The 22,479-nt window shown below is 43.2% G+C and overlaps 1 protein-coding gene across 1 annotated transcript in view; it reads left to right on the plus strand.

Annotated features, from left to right (window-relative positions):
• The window catches only part of si:dkey-219c10.4 (high affinity cGMP-specific 3',5'-cyclic phosphodiesterase 9A), a 66,885-nt gene that overhangs the window by 43,077 nt on the left and 1,329 nt on the right, over positions 1-22,479 (plus strand). The window contains exons 9-13 of the mRNA XM_068036259.1: positions 588-680; positions 2,359-2,426; positions 4,519-4,621; positions 17,169-17,273; positions 19,161-19,307. Of these exons, the coding sequence (XP_067892360.1) occupies positions 588-680; positions 2,359-2,426; positions 4,519-4,621; positions 17,169-17,273; positions 19,161-19,307 (516 nt within the window). The remainder of the gene's footprint in view (positions 1-587; positions 681-2,358; positions 2,427-4,518; positions 4,622-17,168; positions 17,274-19,160; positions 19,308-22,479) is intronic.

Here is a 22,479-nt window from a genome sequence, read left to right on the forward strand (position 1 = left end):
CAGATGCATGGGAATACCACCTGCAAGTACCTCTCCAAGTCTACACCATCCTGACTTGGAAATATATTGCCGTTTCTTCATTGTTGCTGGATCAAATTCCTGGAACTCCCTCTCTAACAGCACTGTGGGTGTACCCGCTGATGGACTGCAGCGGTTCAAGAAGGCAGCTCAGCACCACCTTCGCAAGGGCAATTAAAGACAGGCAACAAACGCTGCCCTTGCCAGCGACACCCACATCCCATGATAGAATTTTAAAAAGCTCAATGGTGTTGTTTGTTTATTGTCAAGATGCAATTGCTAAAGTAAGGGCATAGGATTCAAGAAATGGTGGAACCGAGTTAATACACATGCGGAAAACTTTATAATTAAAAACACGCGTAATAACAGAGATTTATATCAAAATTGTAGTGCCTTCATGTATCATTGTTACTTTTTGGAATCTTAAAACTGGAGATCTGAAGTTACTGTGAGGCTGTGATTGGGATTGATGCATCCTACTGATCAAAGTGCGCTCTCTTTGAACCATGTGTTGTTGGTCCAGAAAGTTTTGCGGGACATCCAACATCTGCTTGTTTGCTTTCCTGTAGATCAATGCTCGCACAGAATTGGCATTGAGATACAATGACATCTCGCCACTGGAGAACCATCACTGTTCTGTGGCCTTTAAGATCCTGGAAAAGGTAATGTAGGAATAAAGACTAAGTAAGTCATTGGTTACAAGCAGCCAATTTAATATTATTACGCCCATTAAATTAAATGTAATATTTATTTTAGGAATTTTTTTCTCCCCCTTGCAGTGTTTCAGTTTAAAGGATAATTTTATATGGTTAATTACGGTAGCAGGTTGGCTGCAGGTGACCTTCAGCAGATGGCAAAACTCTGCAGCTCGCCTGCTGACCCAAAGTCTGCCGCAGGACTGATACTTGGTGATTGGCAATTAGGTATTTAAATGCCTTAAGGTTTGGTTAATATAATGGTAGGTGCAGCCAATATAGTTTCAGTGCCACTGGTCTCCCTCGCATGGTTTCTTTCACCTTGTTCTACTTCAACTATGAAATACAGTACTTGGTCTGCATCCATCATTAATTTTCCCTTCTCTTGCTACTCATCATAGGACCCTGTAGCTTGCACCTATGTGCCTTACGGCTCCCTGAGCTCCACTGAAAGTTGGTGTGAATTTTTTAAATTCCACAACAGACGGGCATCATCTTAAAATTAGAGCTATTTAATTTTGAAGGGAAATAAGGAAACACTTTTTAACAAAAAGGGTAGTAGAAATCTGAAATATACAACTTCAAAAGGTTGCTGGATCAATGAAAATTTTCAAGACAAATAGGTTTTTATTAGGTGTCAATGGCATTGAAGTACAGATCAGCCATTATCTAATTGAATTTTAGAACAGGCTTGAGGCACTGAATGGCCTTCTCCTGTTCCTATGTTTGCTTCTGTTCCACTGAGCCCTGTAAATGCTGGAGTTACAATGCAATTTCTACTAGCAATGTTTGACTATTTTTTGAATGTTGAAAAAGCTAATTTACTGTTATGAGTTAACAACAATGGTCCTCCCAAAAACCTATCCTGTGGGTCCCTGGGACTTTACTTGAGAGAGAGAGAGAGAGACAGGGAGAGACCTTCCTTCTCTTTTGTCTTCAAATTGCAGTCTGACCCAAACCTTTCTGTGAGGCACAATTCAAACAGTTCCCAGTCTGGCCAGCCAGTAAGTCATGTGACCAGCTCTTTGTTTGAAACAGCATCTTCTGCGAGGGTTGTTGATTCTCAAAGTTCTCCAGTCACACTCGGTAGGGTTTGGAGCTCTGGCTCTTACAGAGACAAAGAATGTTCATTGTTATGATTGCCCAGACCAATCTTGTTAATTGAATCAGTGAGCACTTCCATTATCTCTCCATTCAACTGTTTGTCAGAAGGCAAATGTGCAGCCATGTTTCAGCGGTTCAACTCTGTGGTCTTTTTTTTTAAACAAGTTCTGTGCAATATCCAGTAAAAGGGTTTAAGTAGTGTTCTATCTGACTAAATTAATATGTTTCCATTTGGCAGGTGTGGTTTACGTCACACTAGCCTTTTGGGGATTGTATTGTTTGATTCAATTCATTTGGGGGTTCATATTTTATGATTCCTTATTTTTACTAACGTTTTGGGGATCATATTCTGAGAGCCATCTATTTTTACTAGCATTTTGGGGATCTTATCCTGTAATTCCATCCATTTTTCATGAAGACTACTAATCAGTGGCTTTGCCTGCAATCGTTTAACAGTTTCAGTGCTATTACTGAGCTGCTCTTTGGTTATAATTGATAATTGACCCTCAGTAAAATTTTCTTTTACTCCTGGCACCCACAGTCTGCAAACAACATATTCAGAAATTTGACGACGGAACAGTATAAACGGATTCGGGAAGGAATGATAAAGTGAGTACTGCCATTCACCTTGGGAGATAACTTCCTAATACTTCATGCGAATTATTCATGACATAATCATTGGGTGGCTCTAGGGTTTTTGCTGATATCAAGGATTACCATCCAGCATAGCAACTTTGGGAATGTGAAGAATATTATTTTATAGCCAAGGCACAAGAAGCTTGACAATCACCTGGTGCATTTATATCCTTTGCAATGCTCTTATTGAGTTCTGCACAGGAAATGTCAGATTGACATTTCACTGACTGTTCAAATGCAATTGAGCACAATTAAAATGCAAATTTCGAATAAAAGCTCCCTTGACGGACATTAGCCACATTCGAGTGCATGCTGATAGTGTGCTATTTAACAATGCATGCTCAAAGTTATGGATTGCAGAAGCATTTGCTCCACCAATTGGTTATTTTATGTTTGGAAGGAAATGTTAAAGACTTGATAAGCTGTGCGAATTGCAAAGGGAGCTCTTATATGTACTATTGCTCTGTTCAGTTGTATTCAGAGAGGGAAAATGGTTGTACCAGAGTATTACTGAAGTGTAAGTCAATTAAGTTTGCTTTGTTGAATCCTAGTAAAATTGGTTGTGCTTATGCAGTGGGTATTTTAACAGAAAATTTATGTTTTTCAAGACTCATTAACGATGTACATTGGATGATGGTGTAATACAAGAAAGTAATTAAATCACAGGGATCTGATGACATAAGAATTTATGATGTGGAATCCTAAGGGTAAATTTTGTTCTTTTGCTCCTGAGCATTAAATATCATCTGGGCATAATAATGAAAGGAACATCTGGCAGGATCAAACACCACTAACAGAACCAACTGAATGTTCCTCTTCTTTATTTCAAACATCTTGTCCATGCATACCAGTTTGTATGGTGGCTTTTAAATGCCCACAGCAGCAGAGAATACATGACAGCATTATAGGAGCAGAAGTAGACCAAATGGCGCATCGAGATTGCTCCGCCATTCAATATCATCATGGCTGATCTTGGACTTCAATTCTACTTTCCCACCTTCTCCCCCTATCCCTTGATTTCCTGAGAGATCACAAATCTTGCTTGAACTCTTCAGCTTCCAGGATTCCCATTGTACCCCATTCCACAGGGCAAGGAATCTTCCTTGGCCTTCCTGACATAACGCAGCTCCTGCATGCTGGTAGTGCAGCCTCATTTTACCCCCGAAACTGCTTGTTGAGAAATTGGGAATGCTGCAAGTTGGGTAAGTGTGGCCATGTGTCTGAGTTCTTGCTCCCCAACCCCACACCATGCCCTGCAAGGTTCCATGCTGCCTGTGGATTCTCAGAACATTTATCTCCATCTCAGTATTTTATTATATTTCAAAATTGCTCTATCACATTGGCTGGATATTGATGTGCCAAATATTATTCCAAGATCCTTTTGAAGTCTGCAATTTAGTTGTATTCATTGTATGCTTCTGCTCCACATTTTTCATCCTATTCTTTAGCTTTGTTGATTGAAATTTGTTTTGCAATGTGTCGGCCCAGTTTTATAACTAATCTAGGTATTTTGCCTCCTTCTTTCTCGACTGCTTATTGTTCTGTCAACAAATTTGGTTTTCTAATACGTTCAAACAGAGTGAATGTTGCTCACTGATTTATGTCAGTAATCAGTAACCTTTCTTGAGTAATATCGAGGGACAACAGGACAAAGATTACAGAGATGTCGCAAAGCTCAGATTTAAGGCTGCACAAAACCAGCTAAAACACTGCCAATTTAGAATAAAAATCGTTATTGCCTGCAGGGGAAAATCTGTCTTATAAACCATAGGGCTTTAGTGAAAAAAATAGTCTAAGCAAATGATTAGTAATTCCTGTCAGTCTCTAGAAGTATTTAAATGAGAAACTAACTTTTAACACACTGGGTAGTTTTCTGGGAATATGGGCTGGCAGTGGGGGAACCTTGTCTGTTCCCAGCACATATCAAAAAATCACAGGCAGCACACCTGATACTGCGGGTGGGCAATATTCCTCCCTGCATTCAAAACATTGGCACCAATGTACATTGATAAGCAAGGAAACTGCTGCAGATTCTAGAACTGATGTCAATTTTATCTTTCTTTAGGTGTGTTCTTGCCACAGATATGGCTCGTCACAATGAGATTCTGAATCAGTTCAGATCCATTGTGTCAGTGTTCGATTTTAACAACAAAAACCACAAGGATGTTGTGAGTACCAAGTTTATTTGAGCCACACTTACAGTCATGCACTTCCTCTGTTGATTTTTTTTTTAGATTTTAGAGATACAGCGCTGAAACAGGCCCTTCGGCCCACCGAGTCTGTGCCGACCATTAACCACCCATTTATACTAATCCTACACTAATCCCATATTCCTACCACATCCTCACCTGTCCCTATATTCCCCTACCACCTACCTATACTACGGGCAATTTATAATGGCCAATTTACCTATCAATCTGCAAGTCTTTTGGCTGTGGGAGGAAACCGGAGCACCCGGAGGAAACCCACGCAGACACAGGGAGAACTTGCAAACTCCACACAGGGCAGTACCCAGAATTGAACCCGGGTCACTGGAGCTGTGAGGCTGCAGTGCTAACCACTGCGCCACTAGAGACATTGGGGCTGATAACTCGATGGCCTGGTTCACTGCCTGTGTTATCAGGGGTGGAAGTCTAAGGTCTATCTGGTACTTGCTACTGTTGCATGATGCAATGTGGACACCTGGCAACCCGGACTACTGGTACCCTGTGTACAGTGTATGTGCAAGCCTCATTAAGGTTCCGCAGTTTATTTAAATTAAGAGGCCTCCTCGTAATGCAAATGAATAGAAAAACAACAGTTAATCAAAATGATGGAGCCAAAAAAGTGATGTTGAATCAGTAAATATTTAGTGATACAAATTTCTCCATTGTACCCAGGCCTCCAGAGATAATAAGAACCTAGAAACTTTAGTAGAGGAAGAGACTATCTGCTCTTTTTTTACTGAATTTAAGCCCCTCTCAGGAAGCTAATTTCACACATTACAATTTTATGTCTTTCAGAGCTAAAGGTGTCAGGAGGCTACAAATAACCTGAATGCAAATCTCATTATTCCATGAAAATATTTAAGTTTTCTGTTGCTGGAGCACGCACATTCCAGTTATGCAGTTCATATCTGGAATAGACACTGAAGGGGAGGCCTCAATAAAACATACATGTTATCCATGCCCAGTGCCACGTGTCCTCTGCTCCCTCTACCACCTTTGGCCCCTATGCCTGGTGCCACTCTCCCCACTCATCACTGGCTGCTGACACCCTAAAGTACAGCTCTGGATGTTCTATTACAAGTGACATTTGGAGTGCCAAAAATTATTCATATGAGCTGTCTTCATGCCACCCAGCAAGGTCAGCCATACACTGTGCCTGAACAGCACTGGCATTAGACAGTAGTATCGACCCCCACTTGAGGTAAAACCTTCAACATTCCAATAATGCCTTGCATGATAAAGTTTCTTCCAAAACTCCTACAATACAACAGTGACTAAGTGACTCTATGACTACACTTCAAAAGTATTTCGGGTATCCTGAGGTCATGAAAGACGCTATAAAAATACAAGTCTTTCATTTCTTTCTTACCCCCTTCAGGCATCCAGGGCTGGATTTTCCCGTCCCCATGGTGACGGCGTTGGAGGCAGGAGGGCCAGGATTATAGCAGGGAGTTGCACTGGGTCAACTCCCCAACGCAGTCCCGCCTTTGGGGGACTTTCCTGAGGAAGGCTATGAACTGGATCAGCTGCCCACTTTACGGAGGCAGGCAGCCAGTTCGTCCAATTAGGGCTCCACTTAGGGCCCCGCCGGAGCTGGTATTTTACCAATGTCGGAGAAGCCTCCCACCATGTGATAAGGCCACTGGCTCAATCGAGGCAACCTCTAGATGGCAGGCCAGCGAGAGTGCTTCTATTTTGAGGCGCCCTTGCGGTCCCCGATCTGTCTCAGTACTGCCAACCTCTCCTGGGGTGGGGTGACCAAGGCTCCAGAGCTGCCAGCCCTCTGATTAGCCCTCCAGCATCGGGAGCCCACCTGCCGTCTTGAATAGGACGGCAAATGCAGAGGAGGCCAATTAGGAGGCTGCCTCCTGAATGGTTGGGCCGCCGGTCTAGTTGCCAGCAAGTACGGGCTCAGGATCCCCATTTGGTCTCGCACCGCGGTCCCAAAGCTCCAGAGTTTATCTTGAAATGATGATCAGAAAGAAACTAAGTCCTCAGAGACTGACCTCAGAGCCAGCACATAGGTGTGTTGTTCCTCGAGCTTCCTTGTAATCAGGGGAGTAGCCACGAGCTCTGTGTCCCTCGATTCTGAAGCCACGGGCAGCATTCTCTACAGCTTCCTCATCCACTAACTTGTTCTCCAACTCCCTTATGCTCTGTAATTTACCCAATAACACATCTTCAATCACACCTCCCATGTGAAAGTAACTGAGCTGGTGGGGGATAAAGTAGGTGGCGGCGGGGGGAGAGGGCATCCAGTGGATTGGGTCAGAAGAATTCGGTGCTGTCGCTTGCTTCAGGGACTTCTGTATGACTTGGTACTCGTCATTCTCCTTCTCTTCATTATCATCCCCATTGTAATTACCATTGTCATAGTTCACCAGGAAAAAAATTCTTCTCTCCTTATCCTTGTCATAATCATTTCCTCATCTTCCTTATCCTCTACCTCTGTTGCTGTGATGCATCTGCAGGCGAGGAGGGATAAGCAATGAATGAGTGAGCATGATCCCTTGCGACGAAAGAGACAGTGAAGGGTGAGGAAGCATCTGGCTGTCTAACAGTAATGCCATGGCTATTGGCTTGATCTGCAACCTGCACTGATCTCACCATCTCCCACAGCTAGAGTGGAGTGCCTCTCCAGCAACATTATGGCCTGTATCTTTATAGGAGGGTTGTCTTGTATGCCCCATTTGGTTCCCTGTCTTTCATAGGCACTGTGCACAGATTTCTCCTGTAACAAAATTGATTGAATGACCTTCAGATTAGGATTTGAGCGATGTTTTCCAGTAATCATGAGATAAATGATGTAACAGATCTGTGGGTAGCATGCTATTGAAGTGGAGGAAGGAATTCATGTTAGAGGATTTTATAACACATTTTGTTAGATACAGAGTTAGTGTACCCCTGAACCACAGTACAGTCCGAAGATTGACTTGTGCAGCTATTGATTTCAATGGGTGAACAATGTGTGGTGTCAAAAAAAGAAAATGGACAGTACACAGAACATAGAACAGTACAGCACAGTACAGGCCCTTCGGCCCACGATGTTGTGCTGTCCCTTTAACCTACTCTAAGATCAAACTACCTACATACCCTTCATTCTACTATCATCCATGTACCTATACAAGAGTCGCTTAAATGTCCCTAATGTATCTGCTTCTACTACCACTGCTGGCAGTGCATTCCATGCACCCACCACTCTGTGTGTAAAGAACCTACCTCTGATATCTCCCCTAAACCTTCCTCCAATCACCTTAAAATTATGCCCCCTGGTGATAGCCCTTTCCGCCCTGGGAAAAAGTCTCTGGCTATCCACTCTATCTATGCCTCTCATCATCTTGTACACCTCAATCAAGTCACCTGTCATCCTTCTTCGCTCCAATGAGAAAAGCCCTAGCTCCCTCAACCTTTCTTCATAAGACATGCCCTCCAGTCCAGGCAGCATCCTGGTAAATCTCCTCTGCACCCTCTCTAAAGCTTCCACATCCTTCCTATAATGAGGCGATCAGAACTGAACACAATATTCCAAGTGTGGTCGAGTTGCAGCATAACCTCGCAGCTCTTAAACTCAATCCCCCTGTTAATGAAAGCCAACACACCATATGCCTTCTTAACAACCCTATCAACTTGGGTGGCAACTTTGAGCGATCTATGGACGTGGACCCCAAGATCCCTCTGTTCCTCCACACTGCCAAGAATCCTGTCTTTAAGCCTGTATTCTGCATTCAAATTCGACCTTCCAAAATGAATCACTTCACACTTTTCCAGGTTGAACTCCATCTGCCACTTCTCAGCCCAGCTCTGCATCCTGTCAATGTCCCGTTGCAATCTCCAACATCCCTCCACACTATCCACAACTCCAGCAACCTTTGTGTCATCGGCAAACTTACTAACCCAGCCTTCCACTTCCTCATCCAAGTCATTTATAAAAATCACAAAGAGCAGAGGTCCCAGAACAGATCCCTGCGGAACACCACTGGTCACCGAGCTCCAGGCTGAATACTTTCCATCTACTACCACCCTCTGTCTGCTATGGGCCAGCCAATTCTGTATTCAGGCAGCTAAATTTCCCTGTATCCCATGCCTCCTTACTTTCTGAATGAGTCTACCATGGGGAACCTTCTCAAACGCCTTGCTAAAATCCATATACACCACATCCACTGCTCTTCCTTCATCAATGTGTTTTGTCACATCTTCAAAGAATTCAATAAGGCTTGTAAGGCATGACCTGCCCCTCACAAAGCCATGCTGACTATCTCTAATCAAACTATGCTTTTCCAAATAATCATAGATCATGTCTCTCAGAATCCTCTCCAATAATTTGCCCACCACCGACGTCAGACTGACTGGTCTGTAATTCCCAGGGTTATCCCTATTCCCTTTCTTGAACAAGGGAATAACATTTGCCACCCTCCAATCATCTGGTACTACTCCAGTGGACAGTGAGGACGCAAAGATCATCGCCAAAGGCGCGACAATCTCTTCCCTCGCTTCCCATAACAACCTTGGGTATATCCCGTCTGGCCCCGGGGACTAATCTGTCCTCATGTCTTTCAAAATTTCCAGCACATTTTTATTTAGAGATACAGCACTGAAACAGGCCCTTCGGCCCACCGAGTCTGTGCCGACCAAGAACCACCCATTTATGTTAACCCTACAGTAATCCCATATTCCCTATCACCTACCTATACTAGGGGCAATTTACAACGGCCAATTTACCTATCACCTGCAAGTCTTTTGGAAGTGGGAGGAAACCGGAGCACCCGGCGAAAACCCACGCAGACACAGGGAGAACTTGCAAACTCCGCACAGGCAGTACCCAGAATCGAACCCAGGTCCCTGGAGCTGTGAGGCTGCGGTGCTAACCACTGCGCCACTGTGCCGCCCATCTTCCTTCTTAACATCAACCTGTTCGAGCATATCAGCCTGTTTCACCATGTCCTCACAAACGACAAGGTCCCTCTCACTAGTGAATACTGAAGCAAAGTATTCATTAAGGACCTCCCCTACCTCCTCCGACTCCAGGCACAAGTTCCCTCCACTATCCCTGATCAGCTCTACCCTCACTCTGGCCATCCTCTTGTTCCTCACATAAGTGTAGAATGCCTTGGGATTTTCCTTAATCCTACCCGCCTAGATTTTTTCATGTCCCCTTCTAGCTCTCCTAAGTCCATTCTTCAGTTCCTTCCTGGCTACCTTGTAACCCTCTAGAGCCCTGTCTGATCCTTGCTTCCTCAACCTTAACTAAGCTTCCTTCTTCCTCTTGACTAGCTGTTCCACATCTCTTGTCATCCAAGGTTCCTTCACCCTACCATCCCTTCCTTGCCTCATCGGGACAAATCTATCCAGCAGTCGCAGCAAGTGCTCCCTAAACAACCTCCACATTTCTGTCGTGCATTTCCCTGAGAACATCTGTTCCCAATTTAAGCTCCCCAGTTCCTGCCTAATAGCATTGTAATTGCCCCTCCCCCAATTAAATATTTTCCTATCCTGTCTGCTCCTGTCCCTCTCCATGACTATAGTAAAGGTCAGGGAGTTGTGATCACTATCACCGAAATGCTCTCCCACTGAGAGATCTGCCACCTGGCCTGGTTCGTTGCCAAGCACCAAATCTAACATAGCCTCCCCTCTAGTCGGCCTATCTACATATTGAGTCAGGAAACGTTCCTGGACACACCTGACAAAAACTGCCCCATCCAAACTATTTGCACTAAGGAGGTTCCAATCAATATTAGGGAAGTTGAAGTCACCCATGACAACAACCCTGTTACTTCTGCACCTTTCCAAAATCTGCCTCCCAATCTGTGTCTCTGTTGCTATTGGGGGGTCTATAGAAAACTCCCAATAAAGTGACTGCTCCTTTCCTGTTTCTGACTTCCACCCATACTGACTCAGTAGACAAACCCTCCTCGACGACCTCCCTTTCTGCAGCTGTGATACTATCCCTGATTAGCAATGCCACTCTCCCACCTCTTTTACCTCCCTCCCTATTCCTTTTGACACATCTAAACCCTGGAACATCCAACATCCATTCCTGCCCCTGTGATATCTACATCTCCGTAATGGCCACAACATCGGAGCTCCAAGTACTGATCCATGCTCTAAGTTCATCACCCTTATTCCTGACACTTCTTGCGTTATAATAGACACACTTCAACCCATCATACTGGCTGCAACTTTGCCCTGTCAACTGTCTAACCTTCCTCACAGACTCTCTGCACTCTGTATCTGCCTGTTCAACAGCTACCCCATCCACTGATCCGTAGCTCCGGTTCCCATCCCCCTGCCAATCTAGTTTAAACCCTCCCGAAGAGCTCTAGCAAACCTCCCGCCCAGGATATTGGTACCCCTCCAGTTCAGATGCAACCCGTCCTTCTTGTACAGGTCCCACCTTCCCCAGAAGGTATCCCAATGATCCAGATATCTGAAACCCTCCCTCCTACACCAACTCTGTAGCCACGTGTTCAGCTGCACTCGCTCCCTGTTTCTCGCCTCAATAGCACGTGGCACCGGTATCAATCCTGAGATTACTACTCTGCTTGTCCTGCCTTTTAGCTTCCAACCTAATTCCCCATATTCGCTTTTCAGGTCCTCATCCCTTTTCTTAGCTATGTCATTGGTACCGATGTGTACCATGACTTCTGGCTGCTCCCTCTCCCCCTTAAGAACCCTGTAGACTCGATCCGAGACATCCCTGACCCTGGCACCCAGGAGGCAACATCCCATCCGGGAGTCTCGTTCGCGACCACAGAATCTCCTGTCTGTTCCTCTAACCATTGAATCTCCTATCACTATCCCTTTCCTATTCTCCCCCCTTCCCTTCTGAGCCACAGAGCCAGGCTCAGTGCCAGAGACCTGGCCGCTGTGGCTTTCCCCTGGTAGGTCATCCCCCCCAACAGTATCCAAAACGGTATACTTATTATTGAGGGGAACGGCCACAGGGGATCCCTGCACTGTGCGACTATTCCCTTTCCCTCCCCTGACGGTCACCCAGCTACCTTTATCCTGTAACTTAGCTGTCACTACTTCCCTATAACTGCTCTCTATCACCCCCTCAGCCTCCCGAATGATCCGAAGTTCATCCAGCTCCAGCTCCAGTTCCCTAACGCGATCTGTGAGGAGCTGGAGTTGGGTGCACTTCTCGCAGGTGAAGCCAGCAGGGACACAAGTGGTGACCCGACCTCCCACATCCTGCAAGAGGAGCATGCAACTGCCCTAGCTTCCATCCCCTCTGCTCTAAATTGACAATAGAGATTTTAAAAAAAATAAAGGAAAACCTCACCTTACCAAACCCTCCACACAAGAGTCCTTATTTTTGGTTAGAGGAGGAGAATGGGTGGGAGACACTACACGTGTAGTGTTTCGGGTTAAGCCACTGCCCGAATATATAAGTTCACTTACCCAGCAGTCCCCGTGTCCGCGTCCGCCGAATCACGAGGTAAGTACTTTATAGCTCAACTTACCCTCCCGGCTGCCTCCTGGTCTGTTATATTAACTGCCCGCACCTGGCACTGGTGACATTATTAGGGTCAGAAAGCTGGCATGCCGTGCCACTGTCACTTCCTTCTCCATGGCATTTGAGACAACTTTCAGGTTTCCTCCCAGGGACATTTAGCAGCCTTTCTCTCCTTCGCTGTATTTCATCCAGGAGTGTCTGAAGGTAGGCCTCATTAAAATGTTGTCCTCCTCCACATTCTTCCAATTCCCTGTGCCCTTCCATGCACGTCTCTTCCTGCAACCTCCACTTGAAGCTTTTCTTAAAGATCTCACATGAGCCATCTATTACTGCTATGTACCAATCAACCAAGATCTTCAAAATCTCCTCTACTCACTCCCATCCTTCTGTTGAAATCTTCAGTCATTTCCATCTATTTAAAGGCTGCATTGGAAATTTCCAAGTACCCTTACCCCTCTCCTCCAGTGAAGTACTCTTATATTTAAGTTGCATTCACCCAAATGCCAGTGGATATGCAAATGATTGGACCTCGGCTTCATATGGTGGAGTTAGTGCTCGAGCTGACTGATGGGTGGAAGGTCTGCTCTTGTAGTGCACCATAAGGACAAATGACACATGGGATCTTGGGTTAATGAAATGAATTGTCATAAATTTACATATGAATTAGGAGCAGGAGTAGGCCAGTAGCCCCTTGAGCCTGCTCCATTCAACAAGATCATGGCTGATCTGATTGTAACTTCAACTCCACATTACCGCCTACCCCCAATAACCTTTCACCCCCTTGCTTACCAAGAATATATCTACCACTGCCTTAAAAATGCTTAAATACTCTGTTTCCACCGCCTTTTGAGGAAGACCGTTGCAAAGACTCACGACCCTCAGAGAAAAAATTCTCCTCATCTCTGTCTTAAATGGGCGACTCCTTATTTTTAAATAATGACTCCTAGTTCTAGATTCTCTCACAAGAGGAAATATCCTTTCCACATCCATCCCATCAAGACCCCTCAGGATCTGATTTGTTTCAATCAAGTCGCCTCTTACTCTTCTAAACTCCAGCAGATACAATTCTAGCTTGTCCAACCTTTCCTCATAAGACAATCTGCCCATTCCAGGTATTAATCTAGTAAACCTTCTCTGAACTGCTTCCAATGCATTTACATCCTTCCTTAAATAAGGAGGCCATTACTGTACGCAGTACTCCAGATGTGGTCTTACCAATCCCTGTATAACTGCAACATGACCTCCCTACTTTTGTATTCAATTCCCCTCACAATAAATGATAACATTCTATTAGCTTTCCTAATTACTTTCTGTACCTGCATACTAACCTTTTGCAATTCATGCACTAGGGCACCCAAATCCCTCTGCATCTCAGAGCTCTGCAATCTCTCACTATTTAGATAATATGCTTCTGGTTTATTCTTCCTGCCAAAACAGACAAATTTAAAATGCTTTTTCTAGGAGTCAGTTCATGTATCTTCTGCTCTGTAGGAGTATTCTTCTACATTCTGATCTAGCTTGAGCCTTGTTAAAATGTTCCATTCATGCATCATAGTCTAAGGTAAATAGTTTTTTTTAAACATTTGTTGCCAAGACATGGGCAATGTTGGCAAGGCTACATTTATTGCTTATGCCTAGTTACCTCGAGTCAGTGCTGGCCTTCTATCTACTTTATCCATGTCTCTCATCATTTTAAAGGCCTGAATCATGTCCCCTCTCGATTTACATTGTTCTAAAGAAAATCTGTTGAGTTACAAGAGGCCCTGTTTGTAACTTAGTGGCACAAATATATGGAGTTATTATAGTTGTTCAAATACATCAATGTTCATTTGAAGGTACGGCACTCAAGCATTCATGAACTATTCCAAATATAACTTCACAAATGAGCTGTACAATATTACAATAATACGTTTCAATTTCTTTTGAGGTACGTTTAAGATTTATCCTAAAAATTGATTAGCGTTCTTGGCAATATCTTCACATTCGCATTATCTTTAATTTATCAATTTTAAATCCATCTGCCATTCCCGAAATAGCTGATGAGTTTTACATATTTACTGAATAAAATATTGCTATCTGACAAGGTAATGTGCTGCAAAAAAGACTATTTAATGTCTGTTTTCTTTTCACATACTTTCTCAACTGTAATATGCATTTGTATGGCAAATAGAAAGAGTCAAAGTTTTGACTGGGTAATTACAGAAAATAGGCAATATTGAATCAGCTGTTTGTCATACATCTCTCCCGAATTTCCTTTCCAGTGACTTCAATGTCTAACACACAGCTGAATTGCCCCTTTTACACTGTCACCCAAAGTCAAAATTATCACCAAGCAGAGTATGGGGGTAAGGGGCAAGATAAAGAAGGAAGAATGAAAGACAGAGGCTCACTCTTTGTTACACATGGTAACTAAGATAGGGAGAAGGATTTGAGACGTAGAGTGAGAAATGACTGATTTAAGGTAGCTGTTTATTTCTAATTATTTCACAGATAATTTACATGATTCTTATATAGGGGCAATTCCAGAATGCAAGGACCCCAGGTTTGAGAATTGAGGTTAAAATGCTGAACCTGACTCACCTCTTTCTTTAATGCTCTTTTCCATCTCTTCAGTTAGGGCATGCCATTTTTCTCTGTAGTGCTTTCGGATATGGCTGTTGTCAGTTCCTATCTAAAGCTTGATTAGTATAAAGGGCAATTTAATGAAATGATTACAAAATAGATAAGTTGAAACTGTTGCACACATGCAAAATTGAAATGATAAGTTCTTTGATAGTTTGAATGTTTCAGATTTCAAGACATCAGACTGTGAATGACATATAAAATTATATAGGTGTATACAGAATCACAGAATTGTTACAGCGCAGAAGGGGGTCATTTGGCCTATCGTGTCTGCACCAGCTCTCCGAATGAGCAATTCACCTAGTGCCACTTCACCGCCTTCTTCCCGTAACCCTGCATGTTCTTCCTTTTCATATAATAGTCTAATTCCCTTTTGAATGCTTCAACCTGCCTCCACCACACTCTCAGGCAGCGCATTCCTTAACCACTCACTGCGTGAAAAAGATTTTCCTCATGTCAGTTTTGCTTTTACCAATTATTTTAAATCTGTGCCCTCTCGTTCTCGATCCTTTCATGAGTGGGAAAAGTTTCTCCCTTTCTACAGTGTCCAGACCCCTCATGATTTTGAATACCTCTATCAAATCACCTCTCAACCTTCTCTTCTCCAAGGAAAACAGTCCTAAATTCTCCAAACTATCTTCATAACTGAAGTTCCTAATCCCTGTGATCATTCTCATGAATCTTTTCTGCATCCTCTCTAATGCTTTTGCATCATTCCTAAAGTGCAGCGCCCAGAACTGGATGCAATACTCCAGCTGAGGCCGAACTAGTGTCTTATACAAGTTCAACATAACTTCCTTGCTCTTATATTCTATGCCCCTATTAATAAAGCCCAGGATACTGTATGCTTTATTAACGACTCTCTCACCATTTTAACCTCAATTCTCCAACCTAGGGTCCTTGCATTCTGGAATCGCACCTATATAAGAATCATGTAAATTATCTGTGAAATAATTAGAAATAAACAGCTACCTTAAATCAGTCATTTCTCACTCTACGTCTCAAATCATTGGGCAGCACAGTGGCGCAGTGGTTAGCACCACAGCCTCACAGCTCCAACGACCTGGGTTCAATTCTGGGTACTGCCTGTGTGGAGTTTGCAAGTTCTCCTTGTGACTGCGTGGGTTTTCGCCGGGTGCTCCAGTTTCCTCCCACCGCCAAAGACTTGCAGGTGATAGGTAAATTGGCCATTATAAATTGCCCCTAGTATAGGTAGGCGGTAGGGAAGTTGGGGATGTGGTAGGAATATGGGATTAATGTAGGATTAGTATAAATGGGTGGTTGATGGTCGGCACTGACTCGGTGGGCCGAAGGGCCTGTTTCAGTGCTGTATCTCTAAATAAATAATAAAACCTGTTCTGCCACCTTCAATTACTTATGCATATATGCACCCATGTCCCACTTCTCCTGCATCCCGTTTAGTTTTGTACCCTTTATTCTATATTGTCTCTCCATGTTCTTCCCACCAAAATGTATCACTTCACATTTCTCTGCATTGAACTTCATCTGCCACCTGTCCGCCCATTCCACCAACTTGTCTATATCCTTTTGAAGTTCTACACTATCCTCCTCACTGTTCACAATGCTTCAAAGTTTCATATCATCTGCAAACTTTGAAACTGTGCCCTGTATACCAAGGTCTAGGTCATTAATATATATCAGGAAAAGCAAGGGTCCCAACACTGATCACTGGGGAACTCCACTACAAACCTTCCTCCAGCTCAAAAACATCCATTAACCTCTACTCTTTGTTTTCTGTCTCTTAGCCAATTCCGTATCCATGATAGTACTGTCCTGTTATTCCATGAGCTATAACTTTGCTCACAGGTCTGTTGTGTGGCACTGTATCAAATGCCTTTTGGAAGTCCAGGACGACATCAACTGCATTGCCCTCATCAACCCTCTCTGTTACCTCTTCAAAAAACTCTAGCAAGTTAGTTAAACATGATTTTCCCTTAAGAAATCCACGCTGGCTTTCTTTAATTAACCCGCAATTGTCCATGTGACAATTAATTTTGTCCTGAATTAATCTTTCTAAAAGTTAATCTGACTGGCCTGTCATTGCTGGGCATATCTTTACACTCTTTTTTGAACAAGGGTGTAACATTTGCAATTCTCCAGTCCTCTGGCACCACCCCTGAGTCTAAGGAAGACTGAAAAATTATGGCCAGTGTCTCTGCCATTTCCACCCTCACTTCCCTTGGTATCCTTGGTTGCATCTCATCTGGTCCTGGTGCTTTTTCATATTTGTCCACACATATATCTGTATATATTTGTAAAAAAAATGTTGTGCGTGTATATTGACAAATAATTTTTAAGATTCTCATAGCTGTGACTGAATATCCCCAGTAGGTAAAACAGCCTCAAAAGATCCACCCAGATGTTTTGGAAATGGTCAATTCAGACTTCTTCATTACTGTTTTGTTACAGCTTACAATGATTATAATAAAAGTAAGCGACATTTCCAATGAAGCCCGACCCATGGATGTAGCTGAGCCGTGGCTGGATTGCTTACTGCAGGAGTTTTTCAACCAGGTATCCTGATATATTAAACACAATGGAAACATTTTATTAAGATAATGCTAATACATTTCAATGGAAATAGAGTGATGGAATGGATACTGAGATTTCCAGGACAGCATTTTGCAAGGATTGTAGATTAATGGATATTGGCAAATCTGTCATAAAAGTGAAATACTGCAGATGCTGGAAATCTGAAATAAAAACAGAAAGTGCTGGAAATACTCAGCAGGTCTGGCAGTATCTGTGAGAGAGAAACAGAGTTAATGTTTCAGGTCTGCGTTCTCTCATCAGAATTCTGTAAAGTTGATCTTCCCTCAATTCAGTTTCCAGGAACGCAAGCCGTCTCCAAGGATTCTGCCTTCGTCAGACAGCAGCAGCAGACCTCTCAAATACTTTACAGGTGAAAGATGGTAAAGCTCTGGAGCTTCTAAGCCTAAAGAAACAATCTAATCTGGGTACATCCCAGGATGTGGGCCAACTCCGTCCTAATAGGCTAAATAGCACTTAGAAGTGTTAGAATAGGACTGAGGAAAAATTAAAATGTCACAAGGGTAGTGCACACTGATGAGTCCAGTTGACTTCTCAATTACAAAGGTCCAAAACCCTTATGTTGGTGTCAGAAATATTGTCAGAAACTTCATTATGGTGTTTCATAACTTTTCTGTTGAAAATATAAAGCTGCACTGGAACTGAAAAAAGATGCTTGTGGACTTTGGAACCTGATGGGACTTTTATTTTTAATAATGAATGGAGTGGTTCTGAAGAGTTGTACATTTAAATTATGTAAAACATCCTGGTTCTTACAGGTGCTATAATATGATCAACATTACTGAAAGTCTGTTTGTTGAGTTTGTCTCACAGTACTGCCTAGCCTCCAATGTATAAAGTTTTCTTAATACTGTAGAAATTTTGAGGTCTTTTTGAACCCTTTGCTTTAATACAATTCAGCAAATTTTGGTGTTACACCCCCTACCCACTACCTTTAATGCAAATGTATGTTCAGATTTGCCCTTGATTGGAGTGGAAATGTGGATTTATTTTTTTATGGAAAAGAAGCTACCATGTTAAATGTGTTTAGGATCCTAGTTTTGTGCAGTATCTTGGCAGTCCCTTGAAGCATTTAGTAGCATGGATGGATGGTTTGGAGATTGTTATGGTTTTATAACTGTTCATCGTAGCCTTTCCTTTGGAAAAGAGATGCTGAAATACAATAGGATGTAGTTTATCTGAACAGGTTTATCCCATTGAGGTATTGAGTATTTTAGATAACTGGCCACATATGAATTCCAATATTGTAATGAAAATGAGTTTGGAAACTGATATCCAGCAATGGCGAAGCAATCCTATAAACAGGTAAGTTGGGATGTAAAATTGGTTTGGGTAACTGGTCATTTTGCATAGGTGATGTTTAGATAAATAGTTTCCCAATTTACCTCATATTATTAACATGCTCAGGAGAGCAGAAAAACTCACAATTTTGTGACTTTGAAGGATAGAAATTTACTAATAAATTTAATGGAAAAATATCTAGCTAACTGTCTTATCAATGAAATCAGAGCCCCTATTTGAACCTAACCCAGCCTGGTAGGATTGGCGTGGGTTCAGATTAGATGCACATTTTCGACCTCATCTGATTTTACTCTCCGTTGCAATATATCTGAACCAATCACGTTCAATTTCCACTGGGTTAGGTTAAAATCAGCCGATAAAGGCCATTCTGTCATTATTAACATGTGATTACTAAGAAAATCAGCACTGGATAAGAGTTCTGTGAAAATATTGGTAGAAGCTTATTTCAGAGAGATAGAAACCAAAATCAATTTATTATTGTGAGGATGCATAGAGCTCACTAACAATTTTGCATTCCAATCTTATCCATATGCTCAAATTTTGTTGTAGAGTGACATGGAGAAACTAGAAGGGTTACCAGTATCTCCGTTCATGGATAGGGATAAGGTGACAAAACCATCATCCCAAACAGGTTTCATTCGCTTTGTACTGCTGCCATTGTTTATTGAACTCGCAAACCTATTCCCCAATCTAGAGGTGAGTCATTAACCTTTCAAGCTATTTGTTCGTAGCAGGCTTTGTAATGTCATGTGACTTGTTCACAGGTGATTCCTTTTAGTGGTAGTGAACTGCATGCTTCACCTATATGTCATACATGGAAGAAGGTTCCACAAAATTAATAACCATAACACAGATATTGGGTATCCAGCTTATGCTTTCAAACAATAAATTATAATATAATCATATATTAAGATGATTCGGTATCCAGTACTTGGAGTTTCCCTCTTGGAGACCTCAGAGTGGATTCTCCTCTGCAACCACATCTAAAATGGGATGGAGACACAATGAAAAGTGAAAAAGTTGGGTGGCGAAGCCTACAGCTGCCTCAACGCTCAACTTACATTTCCCATTCCCTGCTATCACCAGTTTACAAACGGCTACTCTCCCATACCCACCATATGCAAATTGTAGCAGGGGCATGTGCTGTAGACTCCTGGCGAATTTCCCTTCATTTTGAACATGTTGCTGCCACGTCTCTGAATCATTATGGTAAAGGTAGTAGTAGACCCTAATAAGCGATAATAACAGCCTGAGGCCTTTGGTGGAGGAAGAGAATCCTGTAACTACCTTGCTCCTTCCATTCTGGCCCCCAGTAACTTAACCCTATAGGTCTTTGTCTTTGAGCCATACAAGATTACAGCTCCTGCTGTCTTTAGGGTGCTGCTACTCCTTTAGGTTAATCCCACCTCTTATGGTGGTGGTCACACTGGCGTTTCTGTTGGGATAGCAGGTTCTCTCCCTGGAAGCTCACCATGCATTGGAAATGCCCTCTGATGCAAGGAAATGGGATGGTGTTGGAACAAAGTTTGAGTGGAAGCCCCACCACACGTTGCTGCTACTTCATTTTTTAGAAGGAAAGTCCAGCTCTTGGTGTTACTGGGCTATGTATCAAATGACTACTGTCCTCAGTTAGAGGATGCGCAATGTATAACTAGATGGACCTGGGAATTTTCAATCAAGGAAGTTATCTACCTGGCCTGTAGTTTGCTGGATTTCTGGAGTCAACCAAATTTATGTATTCTGGGTAAACTCCAGACATGGAAGACATCTGTAATTAGGAGCTTGCCTGTTGGTGGTTGGGAAACCATGTATTCTCAGAGGACACACAATATAACCCAGGTGAAGGATTCCAGGAAATAAAGGCTGTCTCAACCCCAAGAAGCTTGTGTGTGCCAGCCATTTCATGTATTTCTGCCATTCAGGTGACTACACACAAAGTTATGGTTAAGAGCATATTCATTACACATGGTCACCAAAGGGAAGCATTAGAGCAAATAATGGGCATCCTCACACTTATGATGTTTGGTATTAAAAGACTTGTTGCAATGAAACTGCGTGTGCAGATTGTTTTCTTGTAAACGTTTACAGGCTTCGTTCATCAGGTGGCATGAATGTGGTATTTATGAATGGTCTGGAAGATGAAAGACACTGGAGGTGACAGCATAATTATAGAGGGAATAGGAAGATGTAAACAGGATATCTGACCACATGAAAATCCTGTGTGATTTTCTGAGCTAAAGTAAGATAGCTTAGATTTCCAGATTGGGACTGCCCATTTTACTGGGGTAAATTGGTCAGGCTGCATTGAAAAATAGACAGAGCTCCATTCTGCCAAAGCTCTACCCACTTTAACATCCTCCTTTTCTGCCATTGTTTTCAGTAGCCGGGGGAAGCACCTACCTGTGTTGGACTGGGAATACGCAAATGCAGTTATTATGATATAGAGATATAGGGCTGAATTTTACCAGTCTTCTAGAGCCCATAAAATTGCGAGAGAAGGCAGGGGGTGGAGTATCCATTGCCTTCCCAATGCCATTCAATTTAGTTGGGGCAGGGATGGCCAAGGATGGTCTTCTCCCCCAGAGGCCTATTGAGACTGTTAAGTGGCCGATTAATGGCCACTTCAGGGCCTCATTCTGCCACCGCTGGCATTTTACAAGCTGTAGGGGGGAGGGGGCCTTCGCCATGTGGGAAGACTGCCCAGTAACACCAAGTGGCCTCCGTGTGGGCTGGTGGGGCCACGCCCTCCTGCATGGGCCATCTATAGCCCATGGAAATCCCATAGCGGCAAAAGCCACCTCTGTGCCAACACCCCTCCCCTGCCCCCCGCCTGACTGGCCCCGGCGAGCCCACCCCCACTTACCTCCTGTCCAGGGGTTTAGTGCTTCTCCTGGTCTTGGGCCTACTGCAGTACAAACAGTGACCACCGCTTCCTGTGGTGCTGCTGGGACTGATGAGCTGCTGACCCTCTGATTGGCCAGCAGCTCTTGGAGACGGGACCCCTGTCCTTAAAGGGATGGGGGCACCGGGCAGTTAATTGCCTGTGTGCTGTAAAATGCAGCCAGGAGTCTCCAAAATGGCTGACGTGGGTTTCCCTGCATCTTTCTGGCCCAGCGTCGGGACCCTTGCTGGTTGCATAAAATCCAGCCCATGGAAACACTTATGGCACAGAAGGAGGCAGTTTGGCCCATCATGTCTATGCCAGGCGTAAAAGAGTTATCCAGTCTAATGCCACCTTTCAGCACTTGGTCCATGGCACCTCAAGTACGTATCCAAGTAATTTTAAACGTGTTGTGGGTTTTTGCCTCTACCACCCTTTTAGGCAGTGAGCTCAAGAACCCCATCACCCTCTAGGTGAAAAAAGTATTCCTCAACTCCCCTCCAATCCTTCTACCAATTATTTTAAATCTGCTTAATGACCTCTCTCCTAAGGGAAATAGGTCCTTCCTATCCACTCTATCTAGACCCGTCATGATTTTATGCACCTCAATTAAATCTCCCCTCATCCTCTTCTGTTCAAAAGAATACAACCCCAGCCTACTCAATCTTTCCTCATAACTAAAATTCTCCATTCCTGGCAACAGCCTCATAAATCTCCTATGTATCCTCCCTAGTGCGATCACATCCTTCCTGTAATGGGCTGACCAGAACTCTACGCAGTACTATAGTTGTGGTCTAACTAGTGTTCTATATGGTTCTAACATAACCTCCCTGCTGTTATACTCTCGACTTTGGCTAATAAAGGATTGTATCCCATATGCCTTTTTTTAACCACCCTATCTCCCTGTCTTGCTACCTTCAGGGATCTGTGGACATATAAAATATATAAAGCACTTTTTCCTGTCAATTCTGCATCAGGGAAATATAT

Source organism: Heterodontus francisci, chromosome 7 (genome assembly GCF_036365525.1).
Source record: "Heterodontus francisci isolate sHetFra1 chromosome 7, sHetFra1.hap1, whole genome shotgun sequence".
Classification (NCBI taxonomy): Eukaryota; Metazoa; Chordata; class Chondrichthyes; order Heterodontiformes; family Heterodontidae; genus Heterodontus; species Heterodontus francisci.